Here is a 24,624-nt window from a genome sequence, read left to right on the forward strand (position 1 = left end):
AGGGTGCCCAGTACCACAGTAACGGATGGCCCAGCCCGCTGGAGAGCAGCATGCCAGATGCTTGTCAAAGGAATTGATTTAATCAATTTTAAAATGCAGCACTTAAAAAAATGTATTTTAATTTAATCAGTCAATTCATTCTGAGTTCCTTTCTGTAAAAATGTTTCTCTAGTACAAAACGTGAACAAGAAGTGGCAGAGCTAAAGAAGGCTCTTGAGGAAGAAACTAAGAACCACGAAGCTCAGATCCAGGACATGAGACAGAGACATGCCACGGCCCTGGAGGAGCTCTCGGAGCAGCTGGAGCAGGCCAAAAGGGTAGGGGCCGCCACCCAGCCCGGGCCGTTCCCAGCCCTGCACAACAGCTACAGGCTGACGGAGGAATACCTCATCGGTGGCGCCTTCCTAAAAGCACGCTGATGCTTTCTGAAGAGCCGGTGGATCCAGCCACCATCTCAAATCCCGTATTCCTCCTCCCAGTGCCTCCTTTCACTAGTATCGTCCTTCTCCTGATGTCTTAGCTCCAAAACCTTGAACAGTTTGAAGACGTTCTCTCACTCATCTGCTGCTAGCAAGTCGCCAATGTTTCAAGTATTCCTTGTGCCTGTCTCTCCTTTCTCGCCCCTCCCTGCCTCTGATCCCAGGCTTCCTTCCGCATCGTTGCCGCTCACTTCATTGTTCGCTCTTCTGTATCTCAGACATGGGCTTTCCGCCCGGATGAAACTTAATTCCATTTACCCCCAAACCCACACCCTCCTCCTGGGCACACTAGCGCCTCCTGCCCTGTGTTTCCCCACTGTCCCTTTCCTCGTGCCTCAGCTCTTGTCTTGCTGTCGTTCCCCCATCTTCCTCTTCTCTGCCTGGCCGCATGCCACCTGTTCATTTATACAGTGACAGCAGTAACAGTTACTGAACGTTTACATTCGTATGTGTCAGTCACTGCTAAGCACTGTCACAGTGCACGGCAGTCTCGGGCACTGCCTTAACCTTCGCTACAACCCCGTAGGTTAGTCTCTGCCATTTAAGGATGAGGAAACTGAGGCCCAGTGGTGTTAGCGAATTAAGCTGGGACCACACAGCAGTAGGTGGAAAGGCAGATTGAAGCCAGGCAGTGTGGCCGAAGAGCCCCATGTCCTGTATCATCCCCAAGGTGGCCCCTGCAGGCACCCGGCCTACTGCGATCACCTCCACCCACACACGCTGCTCACTCGTGTCATGTACCACCTTCAACCAGCGAAACTCGTCTCAGACGGGGTGACGTGAATAGTTACTGTTTGGACGGGGTGTGTCTGGGTTGTCACCCCAGCCTGCACTGACAAGGTAAATGACGGCAGTGAGCCCGTAACTATCTGTACCTACTACTCTAAGTAGTGTGTGCACGGGTGTTCTTTCATAGCAGTCTTCACACACAGGGCACAACAGGTGTTTTCATTCATTCAACAGATGTTGGTTGCAGACTCACTATGTGTCAGGCACATCTGACAGGAACAGAAAAGCTGTGCCTCTTATGGAGTATTACACAAATATTATTTTTCCCTTCCCCTCCTAGTTCAAAGCAAATCTGGAGAAGAACAAGCAGGGCCTGGAGACAGACAACAAGGAGCTGGCGTGTGAGGTGAAGGTGCTACAGCAGGTCAAGGCCGAGTCTGAGCACAAGAGGAAGAAACTGGACGCCCAGGTCCAGGAGCTCCACGCCAAGGTCTCGGAAGGAGACAGGCTTCGGGTGGAACTGGCTGAGAAAGCAAATAAGTTACAGGTGAGCCCAGAAAACCTTTATGCTGGACATATCCCACGGAGCATGTGCGTGGCTTACCCATCTCACCCCCCTGTGGCTGTAGGAGAGCCACAGCCAGCGTGCCATTTAGTGCCGGACCCAGGCCGTGCCCAGTAAGCATGCCCAGTATTAGGTCCTTGGTGCACATCTCTGTGCTTATTTCTGTGGTTAGTGATACTTGAGAATAAGACAGCGTGAATTGGCCTTAAATCTAGTAAATTCCACGTTGAATTATACAGTTTTTAAATGGTTTCAAGTACAACCTCACATTCTCTCTCCATCAGTCTAGTCAATAAGAGAACAGGAACACTGGGCAAAAAAAATCATACCTAGTATTGGTGAGGTTTTGTGAACACTGGATTTTTTAATGCACTGTGGTTGAAGTACGAGGTAATACAACCTTTTCTAGAGGACAGTTGGGCAATTTTGGTGTCACAAGCCTTAAAAATATGAATATCCTTGGACCCAATAAATTCTTGTCTAGTGATTCCTCCTAGGGTAATAGTTAAGGATGTACACACGGATTCAACTTTAAGAACACTCACTGAAGTGTGTATAAAAGAATATAATTGGAAATAACTAATGTCTGAGTTGTATGCACACTTCTGTGCAAACAGTAAAACCAATATCCTTGTAATAGATGAGTGTTTGTGGGTGAGGAGAGACGGACATTATGCGTTGCTGCCCTGAAGAGAAGTGGCCGCGCCGTGTTGTGTGGGAGACCCAGACTCAGCGTGTGGCCCCACTCCCAGCATGACCGAGTACAGTGAAAGAGCACAAGGAACATCGGTGAAGGGCAAGGGTACAGGCGGTCCTGAGGAAACCGCATAGCTTCGGGCCCCCTCTCCCGGTGCGGGCACCCACACGTGGGACAGGCTGGTGTCCCCCACAGCGGGTGGTGCCGGCGGCCGTGGGCCCGGGTTTGATGGGGGGCTGGTCACGGGCGCCCTCCGCCTGACAGACCCACACTCCAGACTCCAGGAGGAAAGCAGGTGTCCGGCCTAAACCGCAGTGTCCCCGCAGATGAGTTCTGTCGGGGACCCGGGGCCACCCCACGCCTCAGTGGTTTGCTGGGCAGACCCAGGACTTGCCGCGCTCCTGCGCCTGGATTCGGGCCTGCACGCGTCTTACTGTTCAGGGAACAGAGAACGGCTGGAGCCCTCTGGACATCGGTTCCCTGAGGCCAGCCAAGGGCAAGCGTTGCAGAAAGCCTTTCTAAGGAGCACTCCCAGCCCTCCTCTCTGCGCTCTTCTCTGTAGTGAGACAGTGTGCGCGGGGCACGGCACAGGTCCCACAAACCCAGGTCAATTCCGTTCCCAGTGTCTGTTCTCCCTCCAGTCCTCACCTCACCCCCTGGGGAGCCTGGTAGATGAGGAGTATGAGGCTCAAAGAAGCTAAGCTGCTCACCCCTCTGGTGACCCCTCGCAGGTCACAGGGCTAGAGTACACGGCAGGAGGCACCTCGAGGCGGGAACCCTTCTCCGCCACTCTGTTGCCAAGGCTGGTGGAGTGTGGGCTCCCTGAAGGCCGTTGCTAAAATGAGTAGAAGGAGAAAGGCCATTAGCCTGAGTAACACGTTGAGCTGTATCCTCTGTGTGCCCTTCCTTTGCTAATAGGGCTAGAGGACAGACTGGAACAAAGGGACAGACTGCTAACCCTTCTGAGTCCCTCTACTTCTTTCTTATACCCACTGTCCTCACAAAAACTCAGCAATGAGTCTTATCATACCATGGGGATTTTTAAGGGGGTGTGGGGGTGGTATTTTAAAGTTATTATTAACTGAGGAAAAAGAAAAACTATTTTTACCACATTCATAAAATTTGACCGTGAGAAATAGCTAAATATTCATGATAAATATGTAATACCACATTTTTAAAATTTTATTAAAGTATAGTTGGCATACAATATTATATACTAGTTTCTACATTAGTGTATCTACATTTAATATTCCTTGTGATGTGATCACCACACTAGCCATGCAAAGTTACCATAGTCTTATTGACAATATTCCCTGAGGTAATAGCAGATTTTTTAAAGTTTAAAAAGAACTTTGGACTGTGGATACGAGAATTTAAATTTTGAGTTTCTATAGTAAAATTTTCAGGTTCTATAAGAATATGAATTATATTTGCCTTTGTCCCCCCCCTGCCAAAGCCTATGGTTACTGCATCTTGGTGTGAAAAGGAGTCGGAATAGCACACCTAGTGCTTGTCTTAGAGCCTCTTTCCGCAGGCTAGCAGCTGAAGAGGCTTTGGTATCGTGATAAAAAACAAGTTAGTATACTGTTAGGAGAACCCCCCCTCCGCCTGTGGGCTCCACGGTTTCAAACTCCCGTCCTTCCGGCAGGCAGGCCGTTCTGCTGTCCGTGGCGGCTGGTGCAGTGCCCGCTTCCTTGGGCACTGTTGGGAGGCGCCCGACTCTTGGTGGTGAGAGTCTTCCTCGGTCAAGTTTGGCAGTTTCAGGTTCACCCCATCCTCCCCCCAATCCTGCTTTTTGTGTTCATTTAAGAGTGCTCATTCTGGACCCTTTATCTGCTTACTGGTTAATTGAATTTAATCTTTTACTCTTCCTTGCAGAATGAATTGGATAATGTCTCAACTCTTCTGGAGGAAGCAGAGAAGAAGGGCATTAAATTTGCCAAGGATGCAGCTGGTCTTGAGTCTCAACTACAGGATACACAGGTATTCTAGGGAAGTGAGGGGCGTTTCATAGTAACTCTACCATGTCTGTAGTCGATGCACCAGTGAAGCACACTAGCCCCAGAACTGCCTTCTTCCCACCTCCTTCTGGTTTCGTGGTGCACACTTATTGGGAGCCGTCTTGCACTGTAGCCAGCCTTGATACTCAGGAAGTGTCGGAAGCCCTCGGTTCCTGTGTCTCACAGGCGGGTGGGGCCTGGGAAGCGGCTCCTGCGGGCCCCACCAGCGGTCCTGTCGTTCGCCCAGCAGCAATCCTACTGCACATACGAGTATTGCTGGCCATTTTTTTAAAGGTTTTATATATTTTTGACAGAGGGGAAGAGAGGGAGAAAGAAGAGAAGTATTGATGTGAGAGATACATTAATCAGTTGTCTCTCATACAAACCTTTACCAGGGACCTGGCCCGCATGCCAGGCATGTGCCCTGACCAGGACTCAAACCGGCGACATTTCACTTTGCCGGACGACGCCCAGCCAACCGAGCCACACCGGTCAGGGTTTGTCGGCCATTTTCAGTAAGATCGTTGCGGTTGAAGTTCCATTCCACTGAGCTAGGAGAAACGGCCCGTTTTGTGAAGGGGTTGGTGGAAGCTCGCTTATCATACCTTTTTAAGCCTTGTGCCGAATTATTTGTTAGGGCTGTTTTTAAGAAGGATGGAAGTTAGGTTAATGACTACTATAATATGAAAATAATGTAGTAACTTCCTTGGAGTTTTACATCTTATTTTTGTTAAATTTGCAAACTTAAAATGGATGCGTGTTTGTCAGATTCCAGGCTCAGTGCTGGGGATATGGGTTGAAAATTCTCAAACAGAAACTGCAATAAGCAGGTAACTGAGAACAAGTCCGTTGTAACTGGGTCTTATGCTGTGACGGGCACATTCTGGTCAGTGAGATTAAAGGAGGCAAAGGGCCAGATCGCAGAGAGCTCCAGGTGTGTGCTTTTGAAAATTTTAAGTCTGAACATAATGGAAAAGATATGTTTGCATTTACATTTTAGAAAGATTCCTCTGGCAGAAAGTATAAAGGAGAAACAAACAAGAGTTTGCCCAATATGGGACGTAACCCTCGTGAGAAGTCCATGTGCCTGAACGGGGGGCAGGGCAGGGGCAGGACGGGGTTCCAGAAGGGAGGAGCTGCAGGCTGGGGAGGCGTCTGGGCCCCCTTACAGGTTCCTGGCCTGGGCCCTGGGTGGCGAGACAGTGCTGCCATCCCTCCTGAATGAGTTTAAAGCAATATTTGTGTTAAGAGCTTTCATAACATTATCATGTGTGTTTTAAAATCATTTGTGTATTAATATCACTGGATAGTTCTCATAACACTGAGGCTCTCTATTCTTTATGACAGGGTTTTTTTAATAGAGGTGTTTTGTTTTGGTGGTTAATGTAACTTAAGTATTGATCTCTTGTAAAAATAAACAGGAGCTTCTTCAGGAGGAAACACGCCAAAAGCTGAACCTGAGCAGTCGGATTCGGCAGCTGGAGGAGGAGAAGAACAGCCTTCAGGAGCAGCAGGAGGAGGAGGAGGAGGCCAGGAAGAACCTGGAAAAGCAAGTGCTGGCACTGCAGTCCCAGGTGTGTCCCCTTAGGGGGCCGTGGTGGCCCAGAAGTGTGTTCGTAGCACCTCACATCTGCGCCGCGCTGGATTGCTTCAGCGCGATTCGGGACAGTTAATTAGGTTGCACTAAATAAAGCCCATTAAGTGTTTTTTCTTTGACCCAGCCAAAGAACCAACTTTGCTGGTTCTAACGTTGGAGGCATTTAAAACAGAGACATAGGACTGAGTCAGCTGTGTAAGACTTTAATCCAATCATCGTTTTATAGATTAATTGCTAAAAAATTAAGTTACAGTCTAAGATTAATTTGCTCAAAATCACATAGTATTGATTTACGTTATTTCTTCTCACAAAATATTGAAAACAGTTTTTTTCTTTTTTCCTCATGCAAAAACCAGTTGAGTTCTTCAATATTGATCTTTTCTTCTTTACTTAAAACCTAGTTGACTGATACAAAGAAGAAAGTAGATGATGACTTGGGAACAATTGAAAGTTTGGAAGAGGCCAAAAAGAAGCTGCTTAAAGACATGGAGGCATTGAGCCAGCGCCTGGAGGAAAAGGCGTTGGCCTATGACAAGCTGGAGAAGACCAAGAACCGCCTGCAGCAGGAGCTGGACGACCTGATGGTGGACCTGGACCATCAGCGCCAGATCGTCTCCAACTTGGAGAAGAAGCAGAAGAAGTTTGATCAGGTTGGGTACTCCGCTGCATTTCTGCCCCCAGGCTCCAGGACCAATGCCTTCCATCGTTTCCTCCTGGCAAAGCTCTCAGTTTTATTTTAGTTTAAAATGTTTTCATATTTAAAAGCAATACACATTTACAGCAAAATTGGGGAAGTAAGCGGAAAAGCAAAAGGAAATAAGAGAACACCCACAATCTTCTAGCAGTATACTTAGCAGCGAGTCAGACATATAATGAATAAGAAGAGTCTGTGTTACTTTTAAAATTGTTTTTAATGTTTCCCCATGCTGTTTTGTGTAGCTGTTAGCAGAAGAGAAGAACATCTCTGCTCGCTACGCGGAAGAGCGAGACCGTGCTGAAGCAGAGGCCAGAGAGAAGGAGACCAAAGCCCTGTCGCTGGCCCGGGCCCTCGAGGAGGCGCTAGAGGCCAAGGAGGAGTTCGAGAGGCAGAACAAGCAGCTGCGCGCGGACATGGAGGACCTGATGAGCTCCAAGGATGACGTGGGGAAGAACGTGAGTGTCTTCCGGGGCAGGTCCCTTCAGGGGGGCAGGCATCGCCCTCTCAGCGCCAGATGGACCTGGGGGCGCCTAGCCCAACAGCAGTATCATCTGGGAGCGTTTGGCCTGTGTAAACGTGGGGTTGAATTCTTCTGGAGTAAACGGCAGGCTTTCTTCAGTCTGTTCTCAGCGAGGGGCTCTGGTAGCAGCACCTGCAGGTGGGGAAGATTGGTTTCTCTCGCTTTCACGGGCCTCCCGGCCCTAACGCGCGTTCTGGCAGGGGACCTGCGATGAAGGAGTTCCTCGTTCCTGAGTCAGCAGGTTGTTACCAAACACAGGCACCACAAGGTCCCTCAGATAGAGGGAGCGGGGTCTGTCCCCAGCACAGAGAGGAGTGACGTGAGGACTGCCGCTCTCTCTGACCTCAGACTCCCCAGTGAGACCCCATTGTTTTCTCTGAAGATTCCAGATGCTTTGGGGACTTACACAGACTGGATATTTCTGTGATACTCTTCATCCTTCCACTGCATACATCTGCCACAAGAGCTGCGATGGTTTTTATTTACCCTGCACCCCTCCCTTAGTATATAATGGGGTTGAGGATAGGGAAGCAAGCCCAGGCCCAGGAATCAAAAACAGGTTCAGACTTGGCTTTTCCACCAGCTTCTGTTCTGACCAGGAGAAGCCACTTAATCTCTCTAAGCCTAAGTTTCTCATCTGTCAAATGGACATATACTTGCCCGATTTCGTGAAGCTCCTGCAGGTGTGCTTTGAAAAGCACAGGGTCTTCTACGAAGGTACAGTCTCGTTTTAATGGGGCCTGGGCTGTGTAGCCACATCATAAGGGAGGGAAAACTGTCCTTTCTACTGGGTCTTTCCCACAGCCTCTTGCCCGGGGGACCAGCCCTGTGGATAAGAAACAGCCCCCTAGGGCAGAAATGGCTGTGATCACGTAGTAAAGTGTAGCGTGAGAACTCCCCAGTTGATTCCTTTTTCTTGTTCCATGTTAGTTTTCTCTAGAATAACTGACAGTGGTGCATTTATTCCACAAACGTTTCTTTCATGCCTATGAAGTGCCAGACACTGCTAAAAGTCAGAGGCCCCCCAGCCCACCCCGCTCATGTCGTAAGTCTTATCCTACCTGCCCATGGGAACTGACGTAGCCGTGAACCGCAAGGGGATACACGGCTGCACCCACGCACGCCTGTCTGAGGGTTGTCTTCGGAATCACAGGGGACGTGAGGCGGGAGCACTTGGCCCAGAGAACTAGGTGAATGTTTGTGGTGGGGATCTTGGTCCGGAGGAAGGTCTGTACCCTGCTGCCCAGGCCTAACACAGCCTAATATTTAAGCTTCCACTTGGGCATTTTCAGTACAGATGATCTTTTCCGCAGCAAGAAAGGATGTGCCGCAGCGCCTGTTGCAGATGGCAGGCAAGCGCCAGCCAGCGGACAGTCTCTCTGACACCACACTCTTTTCTTTGTTCTTCGGCATTTAAAGACCTCTCAGCGTCGAGGGCCCCAGAGAATTGATTGCAGAGCCCATGTGAATAACCTTTGGTACTGTGGTTGGAGGGGCAGGCTCTGCAAAGAGCACTAGCAGCAGCCGTACAGGGAAAGGGGAGCATGCGAGCGGGGCGTCAGGAAGCTGCCCCATGCCTAGCGCGTCCAGCGCGCTGTGCGGGGCCTGTACAATGGGAGACTGCGTCCTTGCGGGGCTCAGCCGAGGGTCCGCTCTCTCCCGGTGCTTTCTGTGGTGTAGGTTCATGAACTTGAAAAATCCAAGCGGGCCCTAGAGCAGCAGGTAGAAGAAATGAGGACCCAGCTAGAAGAGCTGGAAGATGAACTTCAGGCAACAGAAGATGCTAAGCTTCGCCTGGAGGTCAACATGCAGGCCATGAAGGCCCAGTTTGAGAGAGATTTGCAAACCAGAGATGAGCAGAATGAAGAAAAAAAGCGGCTGCTGATTAAACAGGTGGGTTGGAGGAAGTGTGGCCTCCGGAGCGAGAGCCCGTTCACTTTCAAAGCCCCGTTTGGGGTCAGTATCCTGTTCATTCACATTAGAAACATGAACTGAAGTAAAGTTAATGTATTTGGTCACTTGATAAGTTTATTCCTTACAATTTAATGTAGTTGGTTTGATTTCCTGTTTCTCAGACAGTAGCATAGCCATCAGTTGAAAAGCCCTTGGTGAAGCCCCTAGGGGCTGTGTAGTCAGATTCGAGTTCTGTGAGTTCTGAAAGTGTGGGGAGGGAAAGAGTCAAAACGCCCGACAGGTGACTGAGCACATGTCTCAGGTCCGTGTCCTCATTAAACTTCTCTTTAAAGGAGAAAAAAACAGATACTCAAATTGTTTTATCTTAAAAAGTTGCTGGGCGCTTATAATTTGTATTGTTTTCTAAATGTGCTAAACATCTAAAAGTTTAAAATATTTTTGTGGATATTGTGACATTCCTTGGAGTTCATAGTATCAATCTGCAGTTATTTCATTTTTAAATTTTCACTCCACTGATGTTTATTGTATTAGTCATCTAGTGCCAGATAATAGCGTGTTTTTCAGACTATAAGACGCACCCCCCTCCCCCAAATTTGGGAGGGGAAATGGTGGTGCGGCTTATAGTCCGAATACAGCTTACCTGACTCAAGGGGGGTCGGGGGTGTGGCGGTGGAGCAGGGTCACAGGAGGCAGGAGCAGGTCGCCGCTACAGGAAGTTGTATGGTCCAGTGCATCTTATAGTCCGAAAAATATGGTAAATGGCCTCTAGTTTAGTGACTTAAAACACCACCTGCTTAGTCACAGCTTCTGTGGGTCAGGAACCCTGAACTGGCCCAGCAGGGAGCACCATCAGAAGGCCTGGCGGGGCTGGGGGTCCTCGTTCAGCTGGCTTACCCACATGGCGTCGGCCCCAGACCTCAGCACCTCGCCCCGTGGGCCTCTCCAGGCTGCTTGAGTGTCCCTGGAGGGAGCTTCCCCAATAAGTTGCCCTGTGCCTATCAGTTTTGTTGGTCACCAAACATGAGCTTGAAATCAGGACTCTGCCTTCGTAGTTACCCTTGTGGTAGTCAGCGGAAATGGTGTGTACCATGTGGTGTTATTAACGATCCCTCTGAACAATATTCAACTACTGTGGTTTTCTGTTGATAATAATAACAACTGCTTGGGAGCAGAGAGAACCCGCGCGAGTTACCAAAGCCCTTGTGTGACAATGGGCTGCCCGTTCTCTATGAGGGGATTCCTGGGTCTAATCAGACATAACCCGGTTCTGTCTGTTAGGTGCGGGAGCTCGAGGCAGAGCTGGAGGATGAGCGGAAGCAGCGGGCACTTGCTGTTGCCTCCAAGAAGAAAATGGAAATAGACTTGAAGGACCTAGAAGCTCAAATTGAGGCTGCAAACAAAGCCAGGGATGAAGTAATCAAGCAGCTTCGTAAGCTTCAGGTACGCGCAGCCAACCATCAGCCTTTGGTGGCATCACCTGGCCCTGCTGAGATCGAACACAGTAGGAGCCACGAACCTGCGGGGGAGCTCTGTGCAGCACCTAGCCCGCCGTCCTGACAGCTTGGCTGTGGGTTGTGGCAGCAGGCCACAAAGCTGGCACGCGCCCTTAGCGTGGACGGACAGAGCCAGGGTGGAGTCAGCAGGTGGGGCCTCTGCCAGCGGGAACCTGCACTTATGGCTCCAAACAGCTTTGCATGATGCGTAACTAACGCAGCCACTGAGCCGCCAGAGCGGAAGGTGGCGTTGCCCGCCTTTTATTGCCACGAGCTTTAGTAGTCTTCTCAGTCTGATTTAATCATCACTTTTGCTACTCGGGTGCTTTTCACTCTCACAGTGACAAAAGGATTTCTATAAAAACGTCCTACTCGGCAGGATGGAATGGGCCTCTCATAACTTCTCTGGGGTGGTATTTGTCAGTTGTGACAAAAGCTGTAGAAAAATTCCATCCCTTTGACCTTGGTGATTCCACATCTTGAGAATTTATTCTAACAAAATATAAAGATGAGAAGAAATATTCACACACCAAGATCACAGCTGACATGTTATTTCTGGTAGCAGAAATGGAAACCACCTAAATGTAAGGGGACTTACAGCCGTTTAACCTTGCAGAGGTCACAGTCAAAAAAATACAGCTGAGGTCATGTGTATCACACACCCTTACAAGACACCTGTTACAACCACACTGACTGCTCAAAAGTTGTGACTTAACATCATTCACATGCAGACATGCAGCTGGTCATGACCTTGCACCTATGCACCCGATATGTGTAACAGTATTTAAGAAAAGAGTTTGCATCTCTCAGACCTGGCAGGACCTCCCCAGGGTTAAATGATGAGCTGTGTCTGCCGCGACGGCAGCCTCCCGTGAGGAAGGAAGTTGCCGTGTAGGACAGTTTAGTTTATAACCCTGCACGCCTATCTGTGTGCTTAGATTTTTGCATACAGACATACAGATATACACACTTAGGAAAAAGTTGGCAGGGGTGTCCAGCCTTTTGGCATCTCTGGCCATACACAAACACTAATGAAAACGGATGAGCAAAGGAAAGGTTTTAAGTAAATTTATGATTTTGTGCTGGGCCGCATTCATAGCCTTCCTGGGCCGCGGGTCAGACACCCCTGATGGGGGAAGTCAACCCTGGATGTAGGTTTATGAGTAACTGGTTTGCTTGTACTTTTTTAAAAAAGCTAAGTACAAAGGTTTTTGTTTTTAATAGCTAATTACAAAGGTTATTAAGTTAATTACAAAGAATATAAATGACATTATGGTTTTATTTAATAGCTTTATTAAGATATAATTCACATACCATACAATTTACCTACTTAAAGTGTTTTGTGTTTTTTAGTAAATTCATAGTGGTTTGGAACCGTCACCACTAATTCTGAACATTTTGGTTCCCCCTGAAAGAAACCCTCGACCCGCTAGCCGTCACCCCACGCTCTGCCACATCCAGAACTACCCGGCCACTAATCCGCTTTCTGCCCTGTAGCTTAGCCTGTGCTGGGTATTTGCAATAAGTGACACTGTACATACATGGCTTTTGTGCTGGCTTCTTTTACTTGGCATGGTTTTGAGGATCATCCATGTTGTAGCATGAATAAGTATTTTGTTCCTTTTTATTACCAAATAATATTTATTCCATTGTATAGGTATTTGTACCACATTTTCTTACTCCATCAATCGATGGACACTTGGGTTACTTCAGCTTGGGGGCCACTGTGATAATGCTGCCGAGAACATTCACGTGTTTGCGTGGACTTGTGCTCTCAGTGTTCTTAGGCATATATCTAGGAGTGGAATTGCTAAGTCGAAAGGTAACTTCTGTTTTAAGGAACCAACGTGACAAACCTTTCCACAGTGACTGTACCATGTTACACTCCTAGTGGCTGTGTGTGAGGGCTCCCGTATCTACGTCCACACCAGCACTTACCACTGCCTGTCTTTCCGCTGTGGCCACCCCCGTGGGCCGTGGGCCGTGGGCGTGGAGTGGCTCCTCGTGGTGCCTTTGATTTGCATTTCCCTGATGACTAATGCTGCTGGCCCTCTCGTCTTGTGCGATTGGCCATTATCTTATTTGGAAAAAATGTCTTTGAATCTTCTGCGCATCTTTTTGAGTTGTTTTTAATCTTTTTGAGCTGTAACATTTCTGTATATATTTTGTATGTTTCATAAGATACATAACTTCCAGGTATTTTCTTCTATTCTCTGTATTGTCTTTTCACTGTGATACTATTTACAGCACAAGTTTTTAATTCTGATGGAATCTATTTTATCCTTTCTTTTGTTCCTTGTGCCTTTTTAAATTATATCTATGAAACCACTGCCTAATCCAAGGTCGTGAAGATTTTTTACTATGTTTACTCCTGTTTTATACTTTACTCTTTTTTTATCCTCATGTGAGAATATGGATTTTGTTTTGTTTTGTTAATTGATTTAGAGAGGAAGTGGAGGAGAGAGAAACACTGATGGGCTGGCTCCCGTATGCACCCCGACAGGATCAAACCTCAAACTTTTGGTGCACGGGACAGTGTCCCAAGCCCCCGGGCCGGGGCTATTTTGCTCTTTTATAAACTCCATTTTGAGTTAATATGTTTTATGGTTTTATGTATGAACTCAACTTTATTCTTTTGGATATAGATATCCAGTTGTCCCAGAACCGTCTGTTTAAAAGACTGTTCTTTCCCTCATTGAATTACTTATATTCCATTGATCTGTGTGTCTGTCCCACGCAAACACCACATAGCCTTGATTACCATAGCTTCGCGATTTTGAAATCGGAGAGTGTGATTTCAACTTTGTCCTCCTTTTTCAAGACTGTTTAGCTATCCAGGTCCTTTGCAATTCCATATGAATTTTGTCAATTGCTGTACAGGAAAACAAATAAAACTTAAAAAGCCAGCTCAGGTTGAGATGTTGCGTTGACTCGATGGATCAATTTGGAGAGGATCGCCATCTTCAGAGTATTGTCTTCCGGTTTGTGACTTTGACCGTCTTCCCATGTGTTTACTATTCTTCAGTTTTTTTAAGTGATGTTTTATAGTCTTTGGTGTGCAAGTCTTACACTTCCTTAGCTAACTTGATGCCTGAGTATTGTATTCTTTTGATGCTATTTTAAGTATATTCAGTTTTCTTAATTTTTAGAATGTTTGTAATTAGTGTACAGAAATACAACTGAATCTTTTATATTGGCCTTATATTCTGAAAACTTACTGAACTCATTTATTCATTCTAGTTTGGTTTTGTTTTTTGAAAATGAATTCCTAAAGATTTTCTATGTACAAGACCATATCCTCTACAGGTTGGGCTAGTTTTATTTCTTCCTTCCCACTCTGGATGTCCTTTGTATCTTGTCTTGATCTAATTGCTGTGACTGGAATCTCCGTCCACGTTGAACGGAAGGGGCGAGGTCACGCACACCCCTGTCCTGCCGCTGGTGTTAGGAGGAAAGCATTCCGTCTCTGGTCATTACGTATAATAGCCGTTGGTTTTTCATCGATGCCCTTTCTCAGAGGAAGTTTCTATGCAGCTTTCGTTTTTATAATGAAAGGGTGTTAGATTTTGTCAAATACCGCTTCTGAGTTTTGAGATGATTATATGGTTATAGTAATTCATTTTTGCTGTCAAACCAATCTTGCGTTGCTCGTGTAAATCTCAGTCGGATGCTGGGATATATATAGTGAGGTGTAAATATACATGGTGTACAGTTCCTTATGTTGCCGGATTCAGTCTGCTTCTATTTTGTTGCAGATTTTTGCATATATATTCATAAGAGATATTGAATGTTTTCTTGTGACATCTTTGTTATTTCTATATATTTATAATGAATGTATATTACTTTTATAATCTGGAAAAATATGTTTGAAAACTACCCCAAGACATTCTGCCTATTTATCTTTAGGCTCAGATGAAGGATTACCAACGTGAACTAGAAGAAGCTCGTGCATCCCGGGATGAGATTTTTGCTCAATCCAAAGAGAGTGAAAAGAAATTAAAGAGTCTGGAAGCAGAAATCCTTCAATTGCAGGAGGTTTGTTTGTTCGCTTATTCATCTGTTCAGAAATATTTGCCCTTGCAATTTCTCCCACAGCAGATAAGTATGTCTAAATATCTTTGGAGCCTTATGTAATTTAACTATCCGTTTTTAATATGTTACTGGACCCTCTTATTGCTTCAGTTCAGCAAAGTGGTTACACTTTGACACCGCTCATATGTATGCCTCTCCCTGGCTGAAGGCGGGGGAGCTGATTAGTGACTTACCAAGCCACCTTCCAGGCTTGTTCCCCGTGTGAGGAAAGGAGTGATGGTTGTTTATTTAGTGCTGGTTAGCATCAGAATCACCTACCTGAGAACAAGTGATATTATAAGATTCTTGTTTTACACAGGAGCACTATGTGTGAGAATTACATGGAGAGAAGTTACATTTCATTGCATTTCTAAGTGAATCGCCTTGCAATCCAACAATTCTTTAACATATCTTTCATAAGTTCTCCTGGGAAGGGGTTGGTGAAGAGTTACGTGTGGTATGGGTTGGCTGTGCCAGTGCTAGGCACACTGGAATACACGCGTACGTGTCCTGTATAGAGGTCACCAAGGTATCGGTGACAGAGCTGCGCATGTTTAATGTGCACATAAGCTTCTGTGTAAATGAAGGCTGTCAAATTTATTTGAACCTGGAAAGATAAGGCAACTTAAGTTGAAATGTTACTGGTTAATATGAAAAAACTCCTAGAAACGCTGGATAATATGTTACCCAAGACATAAATGTAGGGTCGAGTTTCCAGAAAGGAGGGGACTCCTTAGGAGTCGGGCGTGTAGAAGGAGCCAAAAGCCAGGAGTGAAAACCCTGTGCAGATCAGGTGCCAGCTTTTGGTCCCTCTTCATTTTCTATGTCATTGATTTTTCCTTTTGGGTTTTTTCTTTTTCTGACACTCATTAATTTCCAAGCTCTTCTCTTGTCTGTTATGTTCACAGAACACTATAAATTCCGCTCGGTGTACTTTTTTTTTATTTGCAGTTTATTGCTTATGGTTACAGAACACTGAGAGTCGAGCAGCTCTAGGGCCTAGAATGTAGTCGGTCTTTATAAGGATTCCACATGCACTAAAAAAGAGCGTGTGTCGTCAACGAAGTAGAATGTTCAAGACCTATGTGCTTCATCGTGTAGTTGGTCAGCGACGTCCCCAGAGGTGACGGGGCTCTGGGGCCTGTCTGCTGGAGAGCTCCCAGGGTGTTACCCAAACACCCTGCAGCCCCGTACTCTGTTCTCAGAAAGCTGAAAGTGTTTCTTTTAGGCCTTCAGACAAGGGATCGTTGCAGTAGGGGGAAGAGACTGATCTGGAAAGCTAGCCCTGCCCTCCCGTCCATCTCTCTGGTTTTCCTTACCTCAGACAGACGCCTCTGTTCATCTGAGTGGTAGGCCCAAGGGTCCTCTCGTTCTCCCGTGGGACCCTCCTCCTGTCTGTAGCGCACCCAGCCAGTGGTCAGGAAGGAGCCCTCCTGGGCCCAGGAAACTAGACCCCCAGAGGCCAGATGGCGGGGCTGGCGCTTACACAGCGTTTGTTAATCAGAGGCCTCTGGGTCAGGCCCTGACATTGTGCCTGCTGCCTGCTATTGGGTCCCAGACTCACACTGTGTCCCGTGTGTTGGGGTCCTGTGCTGGAACCCAGGCCTTTCGAGGGATGGTGGGCGCTACATCCTGTGCTTGGCCATAAGAAGCAGGTGCACACGCAGAGCACACGAAAACACTTTTATGCAGCCCTGCTCCACGGGCATCTTACGGTGTGCTTTTGCCCAACATGGCATCTTTTAGAAGGGGCAGCTGGTGGAAAGAGGCTCTGGACAGGGAGGGAGTCAGAAGCAAGTTTCTACTACTGACTGACCTTGAGACTTTGGGCAAGTCTCTCATCTGTGTGGGCCTCGGTTTCATCCATAAAATAAGGGAGATGGTGCAGCCCTGAAGTCCTGAGAATATGATCTTTACCCAGTTGGGATAAGAAATGCGCCCTGACACCTGCCTGTCTGTGGGGAAGCAGCCGTCGGGCGTTTCTTCCTGGGAGGGCCTTGCAGAGCTGCAGTAGCCTGACTGGCCAGGGCCCCATCTCCTTCCAGAAAGAGGCCCAGCTCTGCCCCAGCGGTCCCACTCCACCCACCTCCCCCCGCCCCCCCCCCCCCGCCCCGCGCCGCCCCGGGACCTGTGATCCTCAGTGCAGGGCAGGGGCACCTCGTTTTCTGGTGCCTCGCTAGTTAGTGCACTTGATCTCCAGACTGCACTGCCGGTATATGTGACGGATGCTTTCATGACGGTGAATTAGCATGACTCTGAGCCTGAATAAAGTTTGTGCTCCGTTCACGATGAAGAAACAGCAGCTTTCTGGGGAGGGCAGGAATGTATATAGCTGCATCTTAACTTGGGAGGGATGGCCACGCCTCACATAGAGGGACTTCCCTCTGCGGGCACATCGCCTGGCTGGCCTGCACCCAGACATTCTCTCAGCAAACCTGCCAGTTCAATTCTCACATCAAACTGCAGTTTGAGGCACACACGGTGCCTGGAGCAAGGTGGCTACCGCCTATAGGCATCGCCAGATTTCACAAGCTACAATCACCGTCTAAACTCATTTAGGAACTTGCCTCGTCCGAGCGAGCCCGCCGACACGCCGAGCAAGAGAGAGATGAGCTGGCCGATGAGATCGCCAACAGCGCCTCTGGCAAGTGAGTCTCCCAGCAGCCGGTGGGACGGGGTGGGCATCCAGAAACCAGTGGCGGCCCTGCCGGTTCCCTCAGGCACCCGAGGTTCACGCCCCTGGGCTTGCCTGCTGCACTGAGGCGGCCATGGTGTTGCTGGGCATAGGAGTCCCTAGCTGGTTTGCTCAGCTGTTCAAATTCTGGAAAGATGAGCATAAGATACTGGGCCTCCAGGCTGCCCTCCCCCACTGCTGGCTGCCCACTGCGGGCAGCTCGCACCTCCTTATGCCCATCATGTCCACACTGGGCGTGGAGGAAGTACATTCAGAGCTAACCTGGTTTCCACAGACCGCACAGCCTCGCGATGCAAGTCTCCACTCTCAAATTCATTAGGTTTGGCAAAGATTCCTTTGACTTACCTTTCCCTGAATGATTTTTCATTAAAAGACGCCTTTTTTTCCAATTAGAAAGTTGCTTTCTCAGATGGAGGGGTCATCACCGCCATTTCCCAGCATGCCATGACAAGGAGTTAGCATCTTATCTCAATGCACTGGGAAGCCAGTGCAGGTTAAACTAGCAATGCCAAGATCTGTTTGTGCTTTTGAAAGCTGCTTGGGGAACAGGCGGAGAGGCAGCAGGGGGGTGAGTGAGAAGGCTCCCACAGGGGCGCAGGTGAGACGTGGTGGGGCTCGACTGGGGTGGCAGGCGGGAGGGTAGAGAGAAGTGGGTGGCCTGTTTGGAAGTGTGACCAGAACGTGACAGATTGGGCGATGGGTGCAGGGGAGAGAAAAATTGAGAGGGTGCTCAGTTTATAGAGGCAGGGTGGAGGAGGAGCCCCACTGGGCTCCCCCGTGTTGTACTGAGCTGGGTCCTCAGCTGGGTCCTCCTCGCCCCGCCAGGTCCGCGCTGCTGGATGAGAAGCGGCGTCTGGAGGCTCGAATCGCACAGCTGGAGGAGGAGCTTGAAGAGGAGCAGAGCAACATGGAGCTGCTCAACGACCGCTTCCGCAAGACCACGCTGCAGGTGGCTTACGCAGCAGCCCATCACCTGGGAAGGGCTGTGCTGTCCCTCTGGCATGAATGACTAAACCCGCCTGTCCTCTCCAGGTGGACACACTGAACACAGAGCTGGCGGCGGAGCGCAGTGCTGCCCAGAAGAGCGACAATGCGCGCCAGCAGCTGGAGAGGCAGAATAAGGAGCTGAAGGCCAAGTTGCAGGAGCTAGAGGGCGCTGTCAAGTCGAAGTTCAAGGCCACCATCTCAGCCCTGGAAGCCAAGATTGGGCAGCTAGAGGAGCAGCTTGAGCAGGAAGCCAAGTAAGAGGTTTTTGGTGCAGTAAACCAGAACTCACTGCATCTGTGCTACCAAGCAGGTCCCAGCCCAGCCTGTGAGCCAGAGACCAAACAGACACTTGCCCTGTGGGGGTCCTGTAGCAGGGCAAGAGATGACAGGGACAGATGGAACCAGAGTGAGAAAGAGAAAGTGGTGTGAGCCCTCAGGGAAGGCTGGGCTCACCTGTCAGCTCTTCCAGGACTCAGCTGGTCATACTCCGCCCCATGGTTCTCCAGGCGCCACAGTCAAACTTGGTTTTCCAAGTTGGTGGCATCACGTGAAGCGCTGTAATTTGCTGCCAGGAAGGGGAAAAAAAAGCTTTTCTTTACCCATAGAGACTGCTCGGCAGTTTGTTCTGTTGTAGTAAGCCATTCTGAAATTTTTGCGGAATTGTCCGGCACAGCTTTTGGCAGGCATTTACAAACCTATTGGACCTTCAAAGTCACCCTGTTGTTGGGGAGCTCGGGGCCCTGCACCCTCCCCACTCGGCATTCCTACTTCCGCTCCACTCTTTCACCCCAGGGAGCCCAAATAAAACAATTGAGGGTTTGTGATTAGCTGTAATTAACATGACTCACCCTTCCAGCTAACTCCATCACTATCCATTTTTGCATAACATTTATCGAGGAATAAAGGGACTTTTTCTGTTTTCGGTGGCGTTCACCAAGTAAGCTCGCTCTGGTCCGTAAGGAACAATGTAGGCCTGTCTAGAAACATGGCGATCTGACTGCTCACTACAGAGTGGGACGCGCCCCCAGTGCGAGCTGCCGTGGCCCCAAGCCTCACAGTGGCTCTTTGTTTTCCAGGCTAACGAGGTAGGTGATTCAGGTAGCCAGCCAAGGTCTTTGTCTCCAAAAGGCCTGCACTCGGTGTAAGTGACAGGGAGCCTGTACGTAACATTGAATCTTTAGGTCACTAAAGTGCTTACCCTACATGGGAAGGAATACGCTTTTTCTACCTATCAGTATGAGGCTACATTAGAGGCCATTCATACTGTGACCAGAAAGGAAAAGTTTCCGGACTCTATTAATCCTGATGGTATTCCTGTCAGCGAGGTCCTGGAAAGCACTCCAACATACGTCATCTTCCAGAGGAAGAGGACTTTAAAAAGTACATTCCCCATCCTACCTTCATTTCAAGAACCACAAAGACTAAGTAACGGATTGATCATTTTCACAGGGAGCGAGCAGCAGCCAATAAACTGGTCCGACGCACCGAGAAGAAACTGAAAGAAATCTTCATGCAGGTTGAAGATGAACGCCGACATGCAGACCAGTATAAAGAACAGGTGAGGGAAGAAGGTGGGGCAGGGTGAAATGTCTCCCACCCTAGACATGGCTGCATAAGGAGACTGATGCAGACTGGCTAACTTCAGAAAATGGTATTGGAAACTCTTAATTCTAATGTTCTAACAAATATGTGCTGTTTCCACCAGGCACTCCTGGGTGCTGGGGATACAGAGGTAATCCCGACACGGCCCCCAGCCTCCCAGAAATGTGCAGGAGGAGTGGGTGAGAGCACAGGGTGAGGGCTCTGGAGTGTGAGGCCGGAACTCAATCTTGCAGTTCTGTTTCCTCCACTGGAGCATATGCGTCCTGAGTGCCGAGGTTCCGACCTCTCACATGCCTGGAGTGGCTCCTGGGCCTAGAGGGCGGGCACCGTCTACCGGCTGGGGGCGGGGGGAGGGGGGGGGCGTGCAGAAAAGAAAGCAGAGAGAGAGAACAAACGTGCTGCACGCCGGACCCCAGTGGTTTCCCTTGTCTGCATCCAGGCGTCCTTTTTCCTTTTAAGCGTCAAGGGAATGTTCTAATGCCCTGGCCATGTAGCTCAGTTGGTTAGAGCATCCTCCAGAAGGTTGTGGGTTCAAACCCTGGTCAGGGCACATACAAGAAATAAAGGAAGCAACCAATGCACATGTAAATAAGTGGAACAACAAAATTGATCTTTCTCCCTCTCTTTCTAAAATCAATTATTTTAAAAAGAGTATTTTAATAAGACGTAGTCAGGTCTGCATAGGTAACAGCCTAGGTAGCTGAAGTGGATGGAGCTGAGGATTCTGCCGCCTTTGACCCAAACCCTCTACTTCCTCTGCTCCAGTCAGGCACCTGGCCTTCCCTTCTCCCCCTGCTCAGAGCCCAACAGCACTGAGGGCGGTTCGGGGGCGTGAGCCGGGCCTGCAGGAGTGCGTGATTGTGCCAGGTCTTCAGAGCGCCGGCGTGCCTAGGTCACAACACACCGTCTGAAACCCCCCCGAGCTAAAAGGCCTGCTCTCCTGGGGTCGGGGCCTGATGCGCTGCCAGCTCTTCCATGTTTTACAGGAATAGCAATTCCCTGTCACAGTCCCACAGGCCACTCGTGAAAAATCTCAAAAGGGTGAAAATAGGGTTTTAAGTTTCCTCTCTAGACACTCGCCTTGCTGCGCATAGCAGGGCAATCCACAGTCTGAGCGCGCTCGCGCGGCTGGCGGGGCGGGGAGCTGTGCTGACACGCAGGAGGCGGTGACCCACGGTCTGGTGTGACTTGGCTCATGTAACCCCCCCAAGATGGAGAAGGCCAACGCCAGGATGAAGCAGCTCAAACGGCAGCTGGAGGAAGCAGAAGAGGAGGCCACCCGTGCCAATGCATCTCGGCGTAAACTCCAGCGGGAACTGGACGATGCCACGGAGGCCAACGAGGGTCTGAGCCGCGAGGTCAGCACGCTGAAGAACCGGCTGAGGTGAGCGGCCTGGGGGCGTCTGCGCCCTACGCTTGCCCCCACAGCCAGGCCTGTGGCTCGGGGTTTGTCTTTTCTGAAGGGCTTTGCTTAGACTCCTGTAGAGTTACTTGTTCTCGCTCTTAAATCACCTCCCCCTTCCATTCAGGATTTCTGACCCTCAGTAGTCCTCAAGGAGAAGAGAAAAGAAACAGCTCCCCCACCCCCCCCTTTTTTTTTTTTTGCCATTTACGAGGGGACCATACAAATACAGGACACAGAGCTGATCCAGGTGCCCACCCGTGTTCAACATCCATAGTGAGGAAAGGTGCCAGCCTCACCACCACACTGGGTTCAATGTGCACCCGGGAGAGGGCAGGACACGGTAGCACTGACCTGCTTTGTCCCCCAGAGAGAGAGGTTAGCGCAGGTGCCGGCAGACTGGCCCACAGCCGAAACCTGCCCTGCCCGGCCTCTGTGTAGCCAGTGTGCTGAGGGTGGTTTTTACATTCATAAAGGGTTAGGGGGAAAAAGAATGTGCAACAAAGACCTTATTTGGCCCACAAAGCCTAAATAAAATATTTACTGTCTGCCCTCTTTAGAAATGTGGCCCTTGGTCAGCAGGTGGAGCTTTGCCGTAAGCCTCCTGCTCAGTGCCCGCGCTGTGCTGGCCGGGGTGCCGGTCCACGGGCGTGGTTGCAGGAGAGGTGGGAAACCCCGGGGCCTGTCCTGACCGTGCCCACCCACCCCGGGTCATGTGTTGTGAGGAAGGGGTGGAAGTTGGAAGTCACGGGGTGATGGCACAACTTGACAGTCACGTGCTCTTGTGTGTTTACCGCACGTGTCTACTTTCCCTTCCCTCCAGGCGAGGCGGCCCGATCAGCTTCTCTTCGAGCCGATCCGGCCGCCGCCAGCTGCACATCGAAGGGGCTTCCCTGGAGCTGTCAGATGATGACACTGAAAGTAAGACCAGTGATGTCAATGAGACGCAGCCGCCCCAGTCAGAGTAGTCACAGGAAGCCGGTGGAGGCAGTACAGTGGGACACGAAGGAACTGCCCCGCACCAGCCTGCCTTGGGCCGCCTACAGACTTAGGAAACGGGCAAGCTACGGGACTCCTTCCTGAAAGATCAACTGTGTCTTAAGGCTTTCCAGCCTGCACATACTGTATCCTGCTTCAGATTAGGTACAAATGCTCCCTTTTTATATATAAACATACACAAAACATGCACATTTTAAACAGATTGTCTCATCATTGCATCTATTTTCCATATATTCATCAGGAGACCATTTTATAATACATGTTAAGAAGAGAACCCTTTTTCAGACAAACTCCAGACCCTTGTTGCCAGTCGCCGGGTCATTGGGGCAGCCCCGTGGTCGTTGCTCAGTCGCTCTGCATGCTCTCTGTCCTACAGACAGGTAACTTAGCTCTGTGTTCCTGTGGCCCCGACTCCTCAGCCACCTCGAGTCTCTTAGAACATTGTGAAGCCTAAACTGCACTCGTATCTCTCATTTTCTTCCAATGATGATCAACACTATTTCAGTGAGCAAACTGTGAAAGGGGCTTTGGAAAGATTAGGAGGGGTGGGTTGGATTGGGGGGCGCAGCATTCATTTGGGGTTCCCATCTCCCTTGGGTTGGTGGTATCCCCACATCTTGTCACGTGGACTGTCCTTGGCCAGGGCCGGTCTGTGCGTAGAAAGGATGGTGGCCACGGTGCAGCTGCAGCGCCCGGAGGCAGCATCACACTGACTTTGGGGCGGTCTCCTGCACCCTCTGGCTTTGCCAGTGTCCTTCCCTCCCTTCAGGAACAGGCAGCTGCAGGCTCCTGAGCAGGAGTTAGTGGAAGGCCCTCCCTTGCCAGCCAGACTTTCGTGCTGACCTTGCAAATTCAGCCGCTGCTTTGAGCCCAAAATGGGAATATTGGTTTTGTGTCCAAGACTTGTTCCAAGTTTGTTGATGAGGTTTACGGACCTCAAGAACAGATGCCATCTGCCTGAATGTTGACATGCCAGTGGATGTGAATCCTTTTTCATTTTTCCTTTTCCCTTCCCCTTGGACAGTGTTACAGTGAACATTTAGCATTTTTGGTTGATAGTTAAGCAAACTGACATTACAGAAAGTGCCTTAGACACTACAGTACTAAGACAATGTTAAATATATTATTTGCCTCTGTAACAATTTAATGTATTAAGTTTTGACTGTGCTTCATATCATGTACCTCTCTAGTCAAAGTGGTATTACAAACATTCGGTGACAATGAATCAGTGTTAAATACAAATCCCTGATCCTCTGCAACGTGCTTGAAAACACAAACCTTTTGGGTTAAAAGCTTTAACATCGTTAGGAAGAATTTATCATGTGGGTTTGGAATCTGGTTTTACCCCTTTATGAATTGTACTGGCTGTTGACCACCAGACACCTGACTGCAAATATCTTTTCTTGTATTCCCATATTTCTAGACAATGATTTTTGTAAGACAATAAATTTATTCATTATAGATATTTACGCCTGCTCTATTTACTTGGAGGAAAAAGCACCCGTTAAGAATAAACAGACCTCAATAAACAAGAATAAACATGTGAACGTGGAATGTCTTCTCACCTTCTGTTCTCGATTTCCCCTCTACGATCTGATCGGAGGTTGGGAGTTACGTGGACTTAAAATGCTGACTGCCAGGCCCACTTTTTCTGAGGGCGCTGCACTCCCCACGAAGTGTCAGATGTCGAGCTAATTCTCTGGGCTACAAGTCTCATTCTCACCGATGGCCTCTCTGTGTGGAGATGCACTGGGAAGGAAAGGGCCACAGGGGCTGGAGACCCAATTATTAATGGAAAAGGGAACCTTTGGGGCTGCAGGGTGAGCCTTGCAGAGGGTTTCAGTTGCTGTTTACCCTAAAATACTTAGAGTATTTTAAGAGATCCAAGAAGTTTCAGACTGCATTTCCAGGCAGTATACACACTGAAAGTGATTTTGGGAGGATTCAGTGATAAGACCCAAGGGCAGCCTCATTAATGTGGGCCAATTAGGACGGGCCTGAGAAGTAACTAAGGGAGCACAAAACCACAGAGAAAATGCTGGATTTTTTAATTACTCCGTAATATTCTTAGGCTGGCTCTGGTGGTATAAGGTATATATCCAGGGTTCTTGGCAGTGGTGGGAATGTAAAAAAATGGGCAAAAGTACTCCTTTTCTCCCGTGTCACTACCGTAGGGG

At 48.9% G+C, this 24,624-nt stretch overlaps 1 protein-coding gene across 6 annotated transcripts in view; it reads left to right on the forward strand.

The window, feature by feature from the left end:
- MYH10 (myosin heavy chain 10) overlaps positions 1–23,912 on the forward strand; it is a 139,675-nt gene extending 115,763 nt beyond the window's left edge. For all 6 annotated transcript variants that reach the window (XM_045199183.3, XM_045199186.3, XM_045199184.3 and 3 more), the window contains 15 exons: positions 173–317; positions 1,549–1,755; positions 4,349–4,453; positions 5,892–6,044; positions 6,469–6,717; positions 7,007–7,219; positions 8,965–9,177; positions 10,477–10,638; positions 14,598–14,726; positions 17,322–17,410; positions 18,283–18,406; positions 18,490–18,698; positions 19,894–20,002; positions 21,258–21,430; positions 22,272–23,912. In XM_045199183.3, the coding sequence (XP_045055118.1) occupies positions 173–317; positions 1,549–1,755; positions 4,349–4,453; positions 5,892–6,044; positions 6,469–6,717; positions 7,007–7,219; positions 8,965–9,177; positions 10,477–10,638; positions 14,598–14,726; positions 17,322–17,410; positions 18,283–18,406; positions 18,490–18,698; positions 19,894–20,002; positions 21,258–21,430; positions 22,272–22,416 (2,425 nt within the window). In that variant the 3' untranslated portion in view covers positions 22,417–23,912. The remainder of the gene's footprint in view (positions 1–172; positions 318–1,548; positions 1,756–4,348; positions 4,454–5,891; positions 6,045–6,468; positions 6,718–7,006; positions 7,220–8,964; positions 9,178–10,476; positions 10,639–14,597; positions 14,727–17,321; positions 17,411–18,282; positions 18,407–18,489; positions 18,699–19,893; positions 20,003–21,257; positions 21,431–22,271) is intronic.
- Positions 23,913–24,624: the final 712 nt, after the last annotated feature.

The sequence above is a fragment of the Desmodus rotundus genome, chromosome 9, assembly GCF_022682495.2.
Source record: "Desmodus rotundus isolate HL8 chromosome 9, HLdesRot8A.1, whole genome shotgun sequence".
Taxonomy (NCBI): Eukaryota; Metazoa; Chordata; class Mammalia; order Chiroptera; family Phyllostomidae; genus Desmodus; species Desmodus rotundus.